This window comes from Vicia villosa, linkage group LG5 (assembly GCF_029867415.1).
Source record: "Vicia villosa cultivar HV-30 ecotype Madison, WI linkage group LG5, Vvil1.0, whole genome shotgun sequence".
Classification (NCBI taxonomy): Eukaryota; Viridiplantae; Streptophyta; class Magnoliopsida; order Fabales; family Fabaceae; genus Vicia; species Vicia villosa.
Window position 1 is genome coordinate 28,915,525 of NC_081184.1, and position 13,873 is coordinate 28,929,397.

The 13,873-nt window shown below is 33.5% G+C and overlaps 2 protein-coding genes across 2 annotated transcripts; both read left to right on the forward strand.

Moving 5' to 3' along the window:
• Positions 1 to 1,507: 1,507 nt before the first annotated feature.
• Positions 1,508 to 10,987, forward strand: LOC131601514 (sterol 3-beta-glucosyltransferase UGT80A2-like). The gene is made up of 14 exons (XM_058873353.1): positions 1,508 to 2,055; positions 3,575 to 3,756; positions 5,740 to 5,976; positions 6,165 to 6,276; positions 6,667 to 6,837; positions 7,749 to 7,812; positions 7,966 to 8,023; positions 8,116 to 8,293; positions 8,394 to 8,524; positions 9,783 to 9,885; positions 9,966 to 10,042; positions 10,213 to 10,260; positions 10,347 to 10,496; positions 10,609 to 10,987. Exons 1-14 carry the CDS (start codon positions 1,863 to 1,865, stop codon positions 10,774 to 10,776), a joined length of 1,872 nt encoding a protein of 623 aa, XP_058729336.1. The 5' UTR covers positions 1,508 to 1,862; the 3' UTR covers positions 10,777 to 10,987.
• A 140-nt stretch (positions 10,988 to 11,127) lies between these two features.
• Positions 11,128 to 13,202, forward strand: LOC131601516 (vesicle-associated membrane protein 721). The gene is made up of 5 exons (XM_058873355.1): positions 11,128 to 11,769; positions 11,847 to 11,988; positions 12,189 to 12,309; positions 12,430 to 12,492; positions 12,825 to 13,202. Exons 1-5 carry the CDS (start codon positions 11,580 to 11,582, stop codon positions 12,966 to 12,968), a joined length of 660 nt encoding a protein of 219 aa, XP_058729338.1. The 5' UTR covers positions 11,128 to 11,579; the 3' UTR covers positions 12,969 to 13,202.
• Positions 13,203 to 13,873: the final 671 nt, after the last annotated feature.

The window sequence follows — 13,873 nt, forward strand, 5'->3', positions numbered from 1 at the left end:
TTATTATATAGATAATCACGTTAGCCCCCTAATACTTCGTACGACACATAAAACGGAGTTACGGATCAAAAGTTATGACATTTAGAAGTTTCAAAAAATTTTGCATAACAAGGGTCGCTTAGCGGGCTCCTAGCGCGCTAACTATAAATCCAGAAAGTTTCATCTTCGCAATCTCTCTTAGCAAGCTCGCGATTTCTGCAAAATATACACAGAACTCGCTTAGCGATCTGAGTTCGCTTAGCGAGGTAGCGATTTCTGCGTTTTCTGCAGAGCACACCAGACCTGTACCAGTGCATCCAAAACCCTCTAATTACATGTATGGCTCATTTATTAGCAATTAAAGGTTTTGATCATGCATTTTACCATTGATTAACAATATAAGCATCTTAGCATCATAAATCATGTCAAAAGCACTCAAACCCTAAACCCCAAAAATCCCAATAATTAGAAAGTTATGAGAAAGAAAGAGATGAACACATATCATAATACTACACATTGCATAAGTATATAATCAAGATATTGAAGATTCTCCCCTTACTTGATTCAAAACTCCTTCCTCTTCAAGTTTCTACAAAATCCTCTTCTCTCTTATACTCTCTTCTATTCCTCTTGTTCTTACCAAAGCCAATGTTATGAAAATGAAAATGACCTAACTCTCTCTTACTATCTCTTTTCTCTAATTTGGGCTTAACTCAATTATTGTCCACCATCCTTATTTCACTAATTAGACCCAATAACATATTATCTCATTAATAACTTTATCAACCCAAATAGCACAAATACACATATAATTAAATACTCAAATAATTATTATATCACATAATAACTAAATAAATAAATAATTAATAAAAACACAAAATAAAATAATTACTAAAATAATTAAAAAAAATTAGGATGTTACACCCCCCCATAAATTATTCCTCCATAAATTAAATGCATGTGTCACACAGAGTGGCGCCTCCTCTGTCTAACGATTTTTTTTTTAAAAGTGGTTAGATTGGTAAATTTTTTGAAAGTATGGTTATTTAGAGAATATGTTTGAAAAAATTAGTTATTTTAAAAAAAAAATCATTATTTTCTTTTAAAATTAATATATATTTTTTATTAATCAAGTTTTTTTTTAAAAATATCAAACAAACTAATATTTCAAAAAAATTACCTAACTAATCATGTTTGAGGTCTTTTTCACGTAGGCGACATCCTGGTTATTTACGAATTTGCCTGCGGATTTACCTGCAGACCAAACATTAAATATCTTCGTTGGTAAATTCGTTGGTAAATCCGCATAAATTAAAAAAAAAAATGCGCCATATGAGATAAGTTTTTTTGAAATATTAATTTGTTTGTTATTTCTTTTAAAAAAGTTGGTTATTAAAAAAAAATCTTAAAAAAATGTTTTTTTTTTTAAATTTATTTTTTATTTTGACTAAAAAAATCTTCTTAGAAAAAGACACATGTACTTATACGTGGACCTGTTTCTCTTTCCCCGCAGAAAAATATCCAGATTTTATGGAATCGGGTGCGGCAGCCTGTAAAGTCGATATCTCTCTCTGTAAATTACAAATCAAGCATCGCGCACTCACATTCGCAACACGTCACTTCTGCACAAACAAACCTTCTGATAAACCCATCCAATAACCGGTCTAGTCCGGTCCATCCCGGTCCAATCCAATCCAACCCGGTTCGGTTGGGTTTTACAACAGAGTAATAATAAAGCAACCGCACCACAGCGTATATTAGCATCTCCTTCGCCACACACTATTTCATTTCCTCGATTCAATTCAGTTTCTCTCTCTCTCTCTCTACACCCTGGAACCGTGCAGCGAATCTAGGTCACTTCCATCGGAAATCTCGCGGCGGAAATGACGGACTTGCCGGAGAATCGCCGGCGTTCTTCTTCCGATTCGTCGAGTTCGAGCGATAATTCGGTCAGAGTGGAGCATGATCAAGGTGCTGGGAGCGTTAGTACTAGCAAGGAAGTTGAGGAGAGTACTATCGATGTTGTTTCCAATGGAGTTTCCGTTAATAACGGTAGCAGCAGTTCTTCAACTTCAGGTTACTGAAATTCTCTTTCTCTATGTATGGATTTTGTTCTGTTTTGTTATTTGAATTTGTGAGTTTGTAGAGTTAGTTGCGGTTAATTGAAAGTTGAACTGTTTCTCGTTCTTACTTTGATACGCTTTTTCTATTGTGCTTCGTTATATATATTTTATTATGTTCTATTGTGTAATATTTGTTTTAATTTAATCTGATTGTTTCAGTTTCTTAATATGTATGTTATCTGAATTTATCTAAACTTTAGATTCAATGTTCATGTTGTTTGTTCTTAAATTTATTTTTGAAAAAGAATTGTATTCTTAAAGACAATTTCGGATGAACGAAAGTCCAACCAGAGTTGGTTATTTGATCTGATCTTATCATTCCGCTTTCATTTTTATTATTATGTTTAAATTTTGTATGTAATATTGTGCCTATGTCCATATTTTATTACACGTGCTTACTAAATTAGAACACTACCATTATTAGATGTGTCCTTGGGTTACACAGCATATTAACAGAAAGTTGTTGGATAAATCACATAATTTTTGCTGTCGAAGTATGTTGATATCATCAAATGGTTAATCCTTCACTAGGCTTTATGTCCACTCTTCCTTCGGTAGTGTTTGTGGCACTAATGTAGTCCTCCTTTCCCCACAAGAAAAGACACTCATCAGTTACTATCATACCCATGGCATGAGACATTACGGTAGTTTAGGTGGTGCGGAGAAGGCGTGTATATGTATCATTAAGGTGAATTGACTTGTTGGAGGATAGTACAATAGTTAGTAAGTCTTCTTCATTTGGAGTATCCAAACCCAAGTTATAATTATACATGTCTAAATCTTCCATGTTAGATGAACTTCCATCATCATCCATGTCCAATTTCTACCGGATGAAAAATCTTCAATATTATACTTAACTGTTTTATCCAGACTTTTCTTCTTCATGTGGAATTAACAAATGAAAAAGTAGTTAACGTATAACGAGTAGTGTTTTAAATCACAGTTCACATTTCCAATTTTAGCTGCAATATTGCAGTTTATTATTATTTGCTGCAGTGGTTTCATGGAATTTGATCCTCTATTCGAGAAAGTGCCTAATTAATTTCATTCTAAAATGTGCTCCCTTATGATCTTGACATTTCTTCCTCAACAAAACCTTGTTAGTGCTGCTACACTCATTCATGTTTTCCTGTTTTCTCCATGCTTCCCTGTGAAGAAATAAATTTATTTAAAGTAGAGAAACAGGGAGATTCAGTAGGAGGATAAGATATCCTCTTAGAAAACCAATAACAGAAACCAGAGGCCGAGACACAAGAAAAACTCGGTGGCCGAGCAAAGGTTGTCATTGTCTTTGTATATCCAAAACTGAAAGCCACCTAACTTGATAAATATTAAACGTGCCATGTCCGCTTAGCATTTTAATATACCTTATTTTTCTCTCTCAATATTTTATTTGATATCATTGTTTTGTTTGATTTCATTGCTTATTCTTAGGTCTAACTATGGGGGTCTTGTTTTCTCCCTGTATTTAGGCATTCCAAGCAGGGGGTTGCCCAAAGTGACCACATTGCCAGTAGATATATCCCATGGAGATAAATTAGAGTCAAGTCCAAGTAATTTTAAGTTGGAAAGGTCAAAAACAGAGAGGCAGAGACATCTAAGGCCTGAGGAGGCAGCACAAATTTTTGATGACAAATGTCCTGTACATGAAAAGGTATGTTATTGTAATCAGCGATGCTTGCTAGCTTTTTGTTTTCCCCTTTTGTCTGTGAAACATATCTATATGATGTCATTGGTTCTCTAAGGCTCTGGTTGGGTGTTTAGGAGGGAAAGGGGGAAGATTTATCCTTCTCTACAAAAGCACTCTCAAAAATATGCGAAAGATTTATCTATTTTTCCTTCTACTCCCCTTCATCCAAAGCCCTCTCTTTTCCTCCCCTCCAAACATGTATACTGTTGAGATATTGTTTTGTTATTAGTATTTATTGCTTTTATTAATAGTATTAGTTAGGATATCATTGTATCTAATTTTTTCTATCTTAATATGTCTCCCCCCTAATTAGTGGGGTTGATTAGGAGTCTTAGACCTATATATATGTGTGTATTCTCTATACATAATAATATAAGAAATTCAGATTTTAGCTGGTATCAGAGCTTGGCTCGAAAGACGGCTATATATGTTGTCATTGTAGCAGTCTTAACATTTGAACAAAAGACAACATAAATGCCACTGAAATTTGTAACTTTATATAGATGAAATAAAACACGAATTGGATGCTGAAGTCATTCAAGGTGAAGAATTTTAGTCCTAAGACTGAACAGAATATCACAAAAACTGCATGTAGATCACTGGTTAGGCAAGAAAACAAGCATATGAAATCATCCAATATGGACCCACCCCAAGACCATGCATTTTCATCATGATTCTTAGTTTTTGTTGCTTCTCATAAACCAGTGATGTCAGAACTATCGGGAAAAGAAACTGCAGAAAGCTTAAAAGTTTAAAATATTTGTATGCTTGCCAGTAATGAAGAATATTTTGTTCCCCAAAAGAATAAAAAAATATTGTGCTATGTTTGGATGAGGGATATGGTTAGGAAAATGAGGGGTGGGATGATGACTATCAAAAACTAAATCCCTTGATTATAAAGATAAAAATCAGCAACCCTAATCATAGAGATATTTACTCAATATAATTTAATATAATATAATTTAAATCTCAACAGATTTTAAGTGAACCTCACGTGTGCCAGGGAGTATGAAGAAAATGGGGGATTTTGACAAGGTAATTTTAATGCAGAAAAAGATGTAATGCTTGGTCAAGGGGTAAAGAGACTTATAATACTGAAATAGTATCATAGGATAAAGAAATAAGAAACATGTAGCATGCTGATCTCAAAGGTTAGTTGTGTTAGCGACATGGTAAGAGATTCATCTTGTAAGCGAGACTATGTGGCAAGTAGTATTAGGAGGGGATCTACTGAGCATATTAGGGGGATTATGTCGGGCATAAGTTGCTTGTGTACGGGCATATTTTCTCCATGGGAGCTCTGAGATCTAGAAATAATTGTAGATTTCCTTTAGTATTGAATAATACAGCTATTGATGTTCTTTAGTTCTTTTTCTTGGAATTTTATCCTTCAATCAGCCATCTAGTTTCTGACCAGATTTCACGTAATGCTCAATTTCCTGTATCTTTGTTACTACTTTATGAGGATTTTAAAGCAGCCCTATTTGGAAGACTTTAGAGGATTAACCAATGTATTAGTGGTTTGTTTTAAAGACTGGTAGTTAACATATACACAATCAACTTGTACTGAGAAATATTCTATTATGTTGATATTTAAATATAGGAATATTTTGTTTATATATGAATAACATAAACATATGCCATTGTAATTAATGTTGCTGATTGTACATTGATTTGTTTCTGAGCCTGTATGATAAAATTGTACTCTCACCATTTTATAATTTATTTATTTTCCCACTCATAATAGACATGATTTCTTAGAAAAAAAAAATAGAGATGATTTCTTAAGATACATTATTGCTTTATCTGATCCATGTAACTTACCTTATTGAATTATTATATTATGCCATGCCTTACTTTTCTTTTTTAAGTTTCTATTGACTATCATCTTTATTCTTGGTTTTAATCCCCCGGCTTAAACTTCAGTTAACATTTACAACTGTGCAGCTTAGATTGTTGAACAGAATAGCTACTGTAAAAGATGACGGAACTGTAGAATTTGAGGTTCCAATAGATGTTGAAACTGAAGCTCTTGGTGCTAGATCCACTCATGTAAATAATGTTATTGATGATTCACTTGGTACAACAGACCTTGATTACATTCCTCCATTGAATATAGTGATGCTTATTGTTGGTACAAGAGGAGATGTACAGCCATTTGTTGCAATCGGAAAACGCTTGCAGGTATAGTAATGATGCTTATTATATTTTTGGCTGTATCTTTATTTAGCTTGGAGCTCCCATTTTGTCCTACAAAAGTTGTTACTGATACCACTATTCTATTTTTATTGAATGAATACATTGTTTTTAACAATTCTATTCAAGGTATATTTGTATACGAATTTGAGGCCCTTATTCAAATTTACATGCAGGATTATGGTCATCGTGTTAGATTAGCAACTCATTCCAATTTTAAGGAGTTTGTTTTGACGGCTGGGTTGGAGTTTTATCCGTTAGGGGGCGATCCAAAAGTCCTTGCTGGATGTATGTACTACGTGTTCAACTGCAGTTTCTTTTTCTGGTGTTTGAGTTGTTTTAATGCATGTTTTCTTAGTTTCTTCTGTCCCATAATACTTTCCAATGCGTTTTATTTGGGAAAGTGGCAGGGGAAGAAACTTGCAACTTTTAAAATTTCATGGTTAGAAATGATAACTCCAGTGCTTAAGCAAATAAATAAGTCGGTTATTCTTCATCTACTCATTGCACATTCTTAACCATTAAGTTACTGAAAACAGCTGGAAATACGTCTTAAATCACTTCAAAATGTGTTGTGTCATGGATAAACTATTTACTAAGTTCAGACCATGACATTTATTATCGTCCTTTCTACAACTGCGTTATATGTTTTTACTTTGACTTTTTATGCCGGTGCAGATATGGTTAAAAATAAGGGCTTTCTGCCATCAGGACCCTCTGACATACCTACTCAGAGAAATCAAATGAAAGAAATTATTAACTCTCTGCTTCCTGCTTGTAAAGAACCTGATATTGATTCTGGTGTCCCCTTTAAAGCAGAGGCAATCATTGCCAACCCCCCAGCATATGGTATGCTTGCTTGTTACTTACATTTTTTATGATATGGTTCATTAAATTTGTGCAATTTTATTTAGTAACGATTCAATGTGCAATAAAAAAATCCGATGGTACTATGGAATATGGGAACAGAACCAACTCCAGTTATTGCCGAAATTGGGCCATGTGCAATTTTAGTTTTTCTGTTGCTTATACAAGGACTGATTTAGGATAATCTATCATGTGATCAGTTGCTTGTTATATTAAATGACTCATGGAGTCTGTGGATTCAGTTTGGTACTAAGAAGGGCCATGGTCAAGTACCATTTTATTTTCGGGGAAGGATAGTTGTTTCAAGGTTGTGTGCTATGTTCATCCAGATGCCATACTTTTCACCAATTATCCAGTGTCAATTTTATAGGCCAGTCATTCTAAATAGTTCTTCCCATTGGGATTGTGAATGATGAGTTGCACGGAGAAATTTTGAAATAGGGCCTCAGCCAAAACACAATGAACGTTTGGGTTGGTTTCTCTGAAAAGTGCTGTGAAGGTTGTTGTCATTTTGTCGACTGGTTTGGGGTTACCCTACATAACGGTTTCTAAATCAAAGCACTGGCTGTTACCAAATAGAGTTGGATAGGAAATACTAACTAAGATGCTAGAAAAGAAAAATACAAAGTGAATTAAGATGCCAACATTACAATTTAAATCAGATAATTCAGATCTTAATATACTCAAATTATTTCTCTTATACTACTTTTTCATGATAAAACATTTTGTCATTTCTCTATCTAAATTTTGAATTACTGTTTCTGATAATGTCATCCTTTCACATTTCTTGCTGGTTGATTCTATTTTTCTACTTTTATGATGACAATGGAAGATAATACTCTTTAATGCATATCATTGTTTTTGCTGCTGACACTGTTATGCTTTTAAAATAGGGCATACTCATGTTGCAGAGGCCCTAAAAATTCCAATTCATATTTTTTTCACAATGCCTTGGACGTAAGTTTCATCTCGATGATATTATCATACTCTTCCATATTTCTCTAGTCTTTTGTTTACTAATTTTTCTTTTACTTCTTTAAAAGTTGGTTATTTCTTGTAGTTTCCCTTGTGATTGAAGTGCATTATATGTATTTTATCTTTTTCACCCAGGCCAACAACTGAATTTCCTCATCCTTTGTCTCGTGTAAAGCAACAAGCTGGTTATAGGGTGAGTTCATTAATCAAACCTGGTTTTTATCATCCACCAAATTTGTTGCAACTATGTTTGAGACTTAATATTGATCATTCATAACTTTTCAGCTTTCATATCAAATAGTTGACTCATTAATTTGGCTTGGAATACGAGACATGATTAATGATCTGAGGAAGAAAAAGTTGAAGCTACGGCCTGTCACCTATTTAAGCGGCTCACAAGGTTCTGAAACTGACATTCCTCATGCATATATATGGAGTCCTCACCTTGTTCCTAAACCAAAAGGTGGATACTTTAGATCATAATCTTTATATTTTGTATATTTTCAATGCAATTATTCAGATCATTCTAACCAAGGATTAAATATATTATTTTTTATTTGCAGATTGGGGACCGAAAATTGATGTAGTAGGATTTTGCTTTCTTGATCTAGCATCAAACTTCGAACCGCCGGAGTCCCTTGTAAAATGGCTTGAAGATGGTGACAAGCCGATTTACATAGGGTTCGGCAGCCTGGTGAGTTTAACTATTTAAATCATACATTTATCTTGTCGGCAATATATCTCTATATGATAATGTTAGATGTAGGAACCTTCGAAACCAGTGCAGTAAATAGCGCCATATAATGGCGTACCAGAGCGATTCTGGCTGCTACAGGATACATAGTATTTAAGTGATTTGACGTAGCTAACACAACTTAATATTAGATCGAAAATTCCAAAAAGCCCTTGAGAATAAACAAATATCAGGGCTTTTGGTTAGGGTATGTCAGTCACAATTTGGTTAGGGTATGTCAGTCACAATTTGGTTAGGGTTATGTCAGTCAAAACTAATTGCTTACTATGTTGCGGTGAAGATAGCTTGACATTCAAATGATCAATTTTGCAAATCATTCTTGTATAGCTTAACTCATTCTCCAAATAGAGTGAACAACAGAAATTAAAAGTGCTCTTGTATGCTGCAATGAAGGTAGCTTGGCATTTAAATGATCACTTTTGCAAATCATTCTTGTATAGCTTAACTCGTCCTCCAAATAGAGTGACTTGCCTTGAATGATTAAATTTTGAAATTCAAAGCACCTTCTTAGTTGAGGTCTTTTTTGCCTTGACTTTGATTGAATAATTTGATGTAGACTTGAAGTCTTAAAAAAAGGGCATCTCCACTGAAACTTGTGTTATGTATACGAGCAATTTTTAATCTGTTATACTTATACATATACTTTTCACTGTTAGCTTGTTAACTGCTTATGCAAGTTTGTTGTTTTTTGGGCTATATTGGGGTTGTCCTAACTACCTGGAGACCTTTTTGTAAATAAGATTTATAAGGCTTGGAAAGAAGAGGTTAAGATTCTGTGGAACTGTCCTACGTTCACTATTTTCTGGTCTTTTTAGTTAGAGGAGAATGCTTAGATTTTTCAGGTTGTTTAGATGTTTTAAGCATTATTATGGGATGGAATGAAGATCCTTGCATCTCTTCTCTTTGGTGCTTGGCTCATGGTCTCTCAACTCAAAGGGGATTTTCGTTTAAGACGTGCATCCAAATTGTGCTTTGCAAATTATAGTTTTCATGAGTTTTGTTTGATGGTTCTTAGAAATTTGCTCTAGTTATAGTTTTCTTGTCGAGGATATCCTCTTCTTCCTTGGTATATGTCTGGCACAATTTCTTTTTTTATAAAACAAATGATTTCTCCATACTTTTTCATCTCATGGATTTCACTCTCCCCTCCTCTCTCTTACCACTCTGTATATATACTTATATCTCATTTCTGTTACAGCCGGTCCAAGATCCAAAAAAGATGACACAAATAATTGTAGAAGCACTGGAGACCACAGGTCAGAGGGGCATCATCAATAAAGGATGGGGAGGTCTTGGGAATTGTAAGGATACTGCTTATTCAAGCTTTCATTTGAATAGTTCATTAGTTTTTTTGTTTCTTTAACAAAATGTTCTTTCCCAGTGACAGAACCAAAGGACTCTATATACTTGTTGGATAATATTCCTCATGATTGGTTATTTTTACACTGCAAAGCAGTGGTAAGATCATCTAATTCAATACTTAGTTCAGCATTTTATTAAATGTAAAAACCACATTAAAATAACAACAAATATAATAGTTATATCAAATTATTAAATTTTGCTATCTAAATTTTTGGTTGCAATTATTTAGCTCTGCAAATTCTAATTGTTTTACCATGTTTTTGCAGGTGCATCATGGAGGAGCAGGAACAACAGCCGCAGGGTTGAAAGCTGCGGTAAGAAATTAATACCTTTTTTTAGTCCTTAGTAAATATCATATCATTTGGTTTTGTTTTTAATAAACTTATATTTTTTATGGCAGTGCCCAACGACCATAGTTCCTTTTTTTGGCGATCAACCCTTTTGGGGTGAGAGAGTGCATGATAGAGGAGTCGGTCCTCCACCTATCCCAGTTGACGAGTTTTCTCTTCCTAAGTTGATTGATGCCATAAATTTTATGCTAGATCCCAAGGTAAATAAAAAAAATAATTTCCTTAAACCTGTACGCTTATTAGCCAAATGAAATGAGCTTGCTTCTTTCAAAGCACATGCTTTGATTTAATTCTTGTTTGTACTACTTCCAGGTAAAGGATCATGCAATTGAACTTGCCAAGGCCATGGAAAATGAGGACGGGGTAACTGGAGCAGTGAAAGCATTTTTTAAGCAGCTTCCTCAAAAGAAACCCGAGACCGATACCGAGCCGTCTTCATCTAAAATTTTCTCTTTAAGTAGATGTTTTGGTTGTTCCTGATCCAATGCAAGCTGATCAACCCCAGCCTTTTCTCAATCTATATGTACATCCCAATTTTATATGTTACTGCATCAACGAGATGTGCTCAACTTGTTAGTTGTCACAGTCACGTGATTGCATAGTTCTGTGCATGCTTCTATTCAGTGTGAGCTTTAATATGTATATGTAAATTTTCTGTTGTGTTTAATATTATTGACTCTCTTGGTGCCTAGGTAACGGTTTTGTTCTTTTTCTCTTTTGTACTTGACAAATATATCAAATATATACATGATCTAATTTCAAAGTATGGAGTTATGATGCAAAATATTGACCAGCTATCTTATATGTATAAACAAATGAACTGCCTAAACTAATATTCTAGATTGTTAAATGTGGTACTTTTTTGAGGTATATTTCAGGCCGGTTTAAGAATTAAGCAGCCTAAACTAAGATTCTAGATAAAAAAAACCAATCAATCAATTTCAATTAAAAAAACATAGATCCTAACCAATTTGTCTAGTTGCTCCATGCTCTGAAAGCGAAGTTTCTATCTTAATTTCAAAACAATAGTAGTCATTAACTTGGAAAAGTGTAATACTTAGAATAAAATAACAAAATCAAATAATGTGTTCCTTTCTAGAATTGACGACTTTCTTCATTTCAGATGAACATTTGACATTATCCTTTTCCCGTTTCCATTCCTCTCAGCCCCCAAATTTGACAACTTCTCTTCATATCTCTCTCCATTATATTTCTTCATCATTTCTCATTTTTGTTAAAAAAAACAAAAACTTGTTACAGAGAGTTTTGATCATTGATATTCGATGGGACAACAGTCTTTGATTTACAGTTTCGTTGCTCGTGGCACGTTGATCATAGCAGAACACAGTGACTTCACAGGAAACTTCACCACCATAGCTTTGCAGTGTCTTCAAAAACTCCCTGCTTCTAACAACAGGTTCACTTACAATTGCGACGGTCACACCTTCAACTTCCTCGTCGATAATGGATTCAGTAATTAATAATCTCTTTTTTTATTGATATATTGTTTTTTTTGTTGATTTAGTTATATGATTAATTGATTTTTGTAGGTTACTGTGTTGTGGCCGTGGAGTCTGTTGGTAGACAAATTCCAATAGCTTTTCTTGAACGTATTAAGGATGATTTTAACAAAAGATATGGTGGAGGAAGAGCTGCAACAGCAACTGCTAAAAGTCTTAACAAAGAATTCGGGTATCTAATTATGTTCTATTATCTCGATGTTCAAAGTTTATTTATGTTTTAAATAATTCCGATCCATACCGGTGAATTAATCACAATTTGTTCTTTTATCATAAAAACGTTATTGTCGAAGCTGTTTTTGCTGTAACATACCGTTTTTAAAAACTTTTATAAATTTGCTCTCTATAATACTTATGATATATATGCTTTAGCCCAAAGTTGAAGGAGCATATGCAATATTGTGTGGATCATCAGGAAGAAGTTAGCAAACTTGCTAAAGTCAAAGCTCAAGTTTCTGAAGTCAAAGGAGTTATGATGGAAAATATTGACAAGGTATTATATTAGTTGTATATATAGACATACACACTTCTTCAGATTGAAGACGTGTATGGTGTCTGAATGTGTATGCGTTGGTGCTTAATAGTTGTTGATTGTCTATGAACTTATGTGCAGGTTATTGATCGGGGAGAGAAGATTGAAGTTTTGGTGGATAAGACGGAAAACCTTCATTCTCAGGTTAGATGCTTTATTTTATTGTTTATTTTCAATCACACGAGTGAAACTACCAGTTTTATGTATGTGAAATTGAGTAAGGAGATGATTATGGAAAATATATTGTTTTTATAAATGTTTAATTAATTAATATCACTCGTAGTTTAGCACGAGTAGTTTAGTTTATGTGCGGAGTCTGTGAGTGTTGTAAACTTTGTCTTGGATACCACCGATGTATAGTGCAATACGCGTGGAGTGTGCGAGTGTTGTAAAACTTGAACTACGAAATTTGATTCAAACCCTAATATTTGATTAATTAGTTATCAATTATTTATAATCATGGTTAATCTTTGCAGGCACAAGATTTTAGGCATCATGGAACCCAATTGAGGAGAAAGATGTGGTATCAGAACATGAAGATCAAGCTCATAGTTCTTGCTATCATAATTGCATTGATTCTAATTATTGTTCTTTCTGTGTGCCATGGCTTCAGTTGTTAAATATTGTCACTACATTTTGAGTTGTTAAATATTCTGATTATTGAAACTTTTTGATTTGTATATTAGACATTGAATGTCTTCATGTAAAAACAGTTAGGAAGGGAAATGAATAAGGTTTGGTAGGATGTTTTTCACTTCTTTTGTTTCTCTATAAACTTGATTATTTCATTTATGGAATTGTATATCATTTTGAATACTATCATTTGCAAGTCACCTTAGCTTCTTATAACTAAATCATATGTGACATTATTTTTCTTAGATTTAAACCCACTTTAACTCTCAAGAGAACCATATGATTTCAAATCTTTGTTGTTGTAACATTTGTCAACACACAAATAATCCATAGAACTGGCGTGAATAAGCTAAACCATGATTTATCAATGCATTACATATTCCTAACTAATAAAAAATGCAACAAAGCACATGTCTTAAAATAGACTAAGAAAAAATGATTAACTGTTTTCACAACACCATAGCCACTCAAATAAACTTGAGAAGTCACCTTCAAAATACTGCATTTAACCAAGCTATCATTGTGTATTGTTATTTGAATATAATTTATTTAAGCATTTGATATAATAATGTATACTAAGAATTTGAGTAATAAACACATAAACTTTGAGAAATTTGATGACAATGTGCATGAAGATGGCACTCGAGATAGTATCATTAAGTAAAAAATATGAAAGATCAATCAAGTTCGGTGAAACTACGAAGCTCGAAGTATGGGTAAGAGAAGACCAAAAGAGTAAGCGAGTATAAAATCAATAATCTATGTTTTACTAAAGTTGATATGTTAGAAAAATTTTATATTAAAAAGTTGTAGGACAAACAAGTTAAGTTTTATTGGATGTGCATGATAATTCAAACATTTTGTATAAGTTTCTGGGAGCAATTTGATGTGA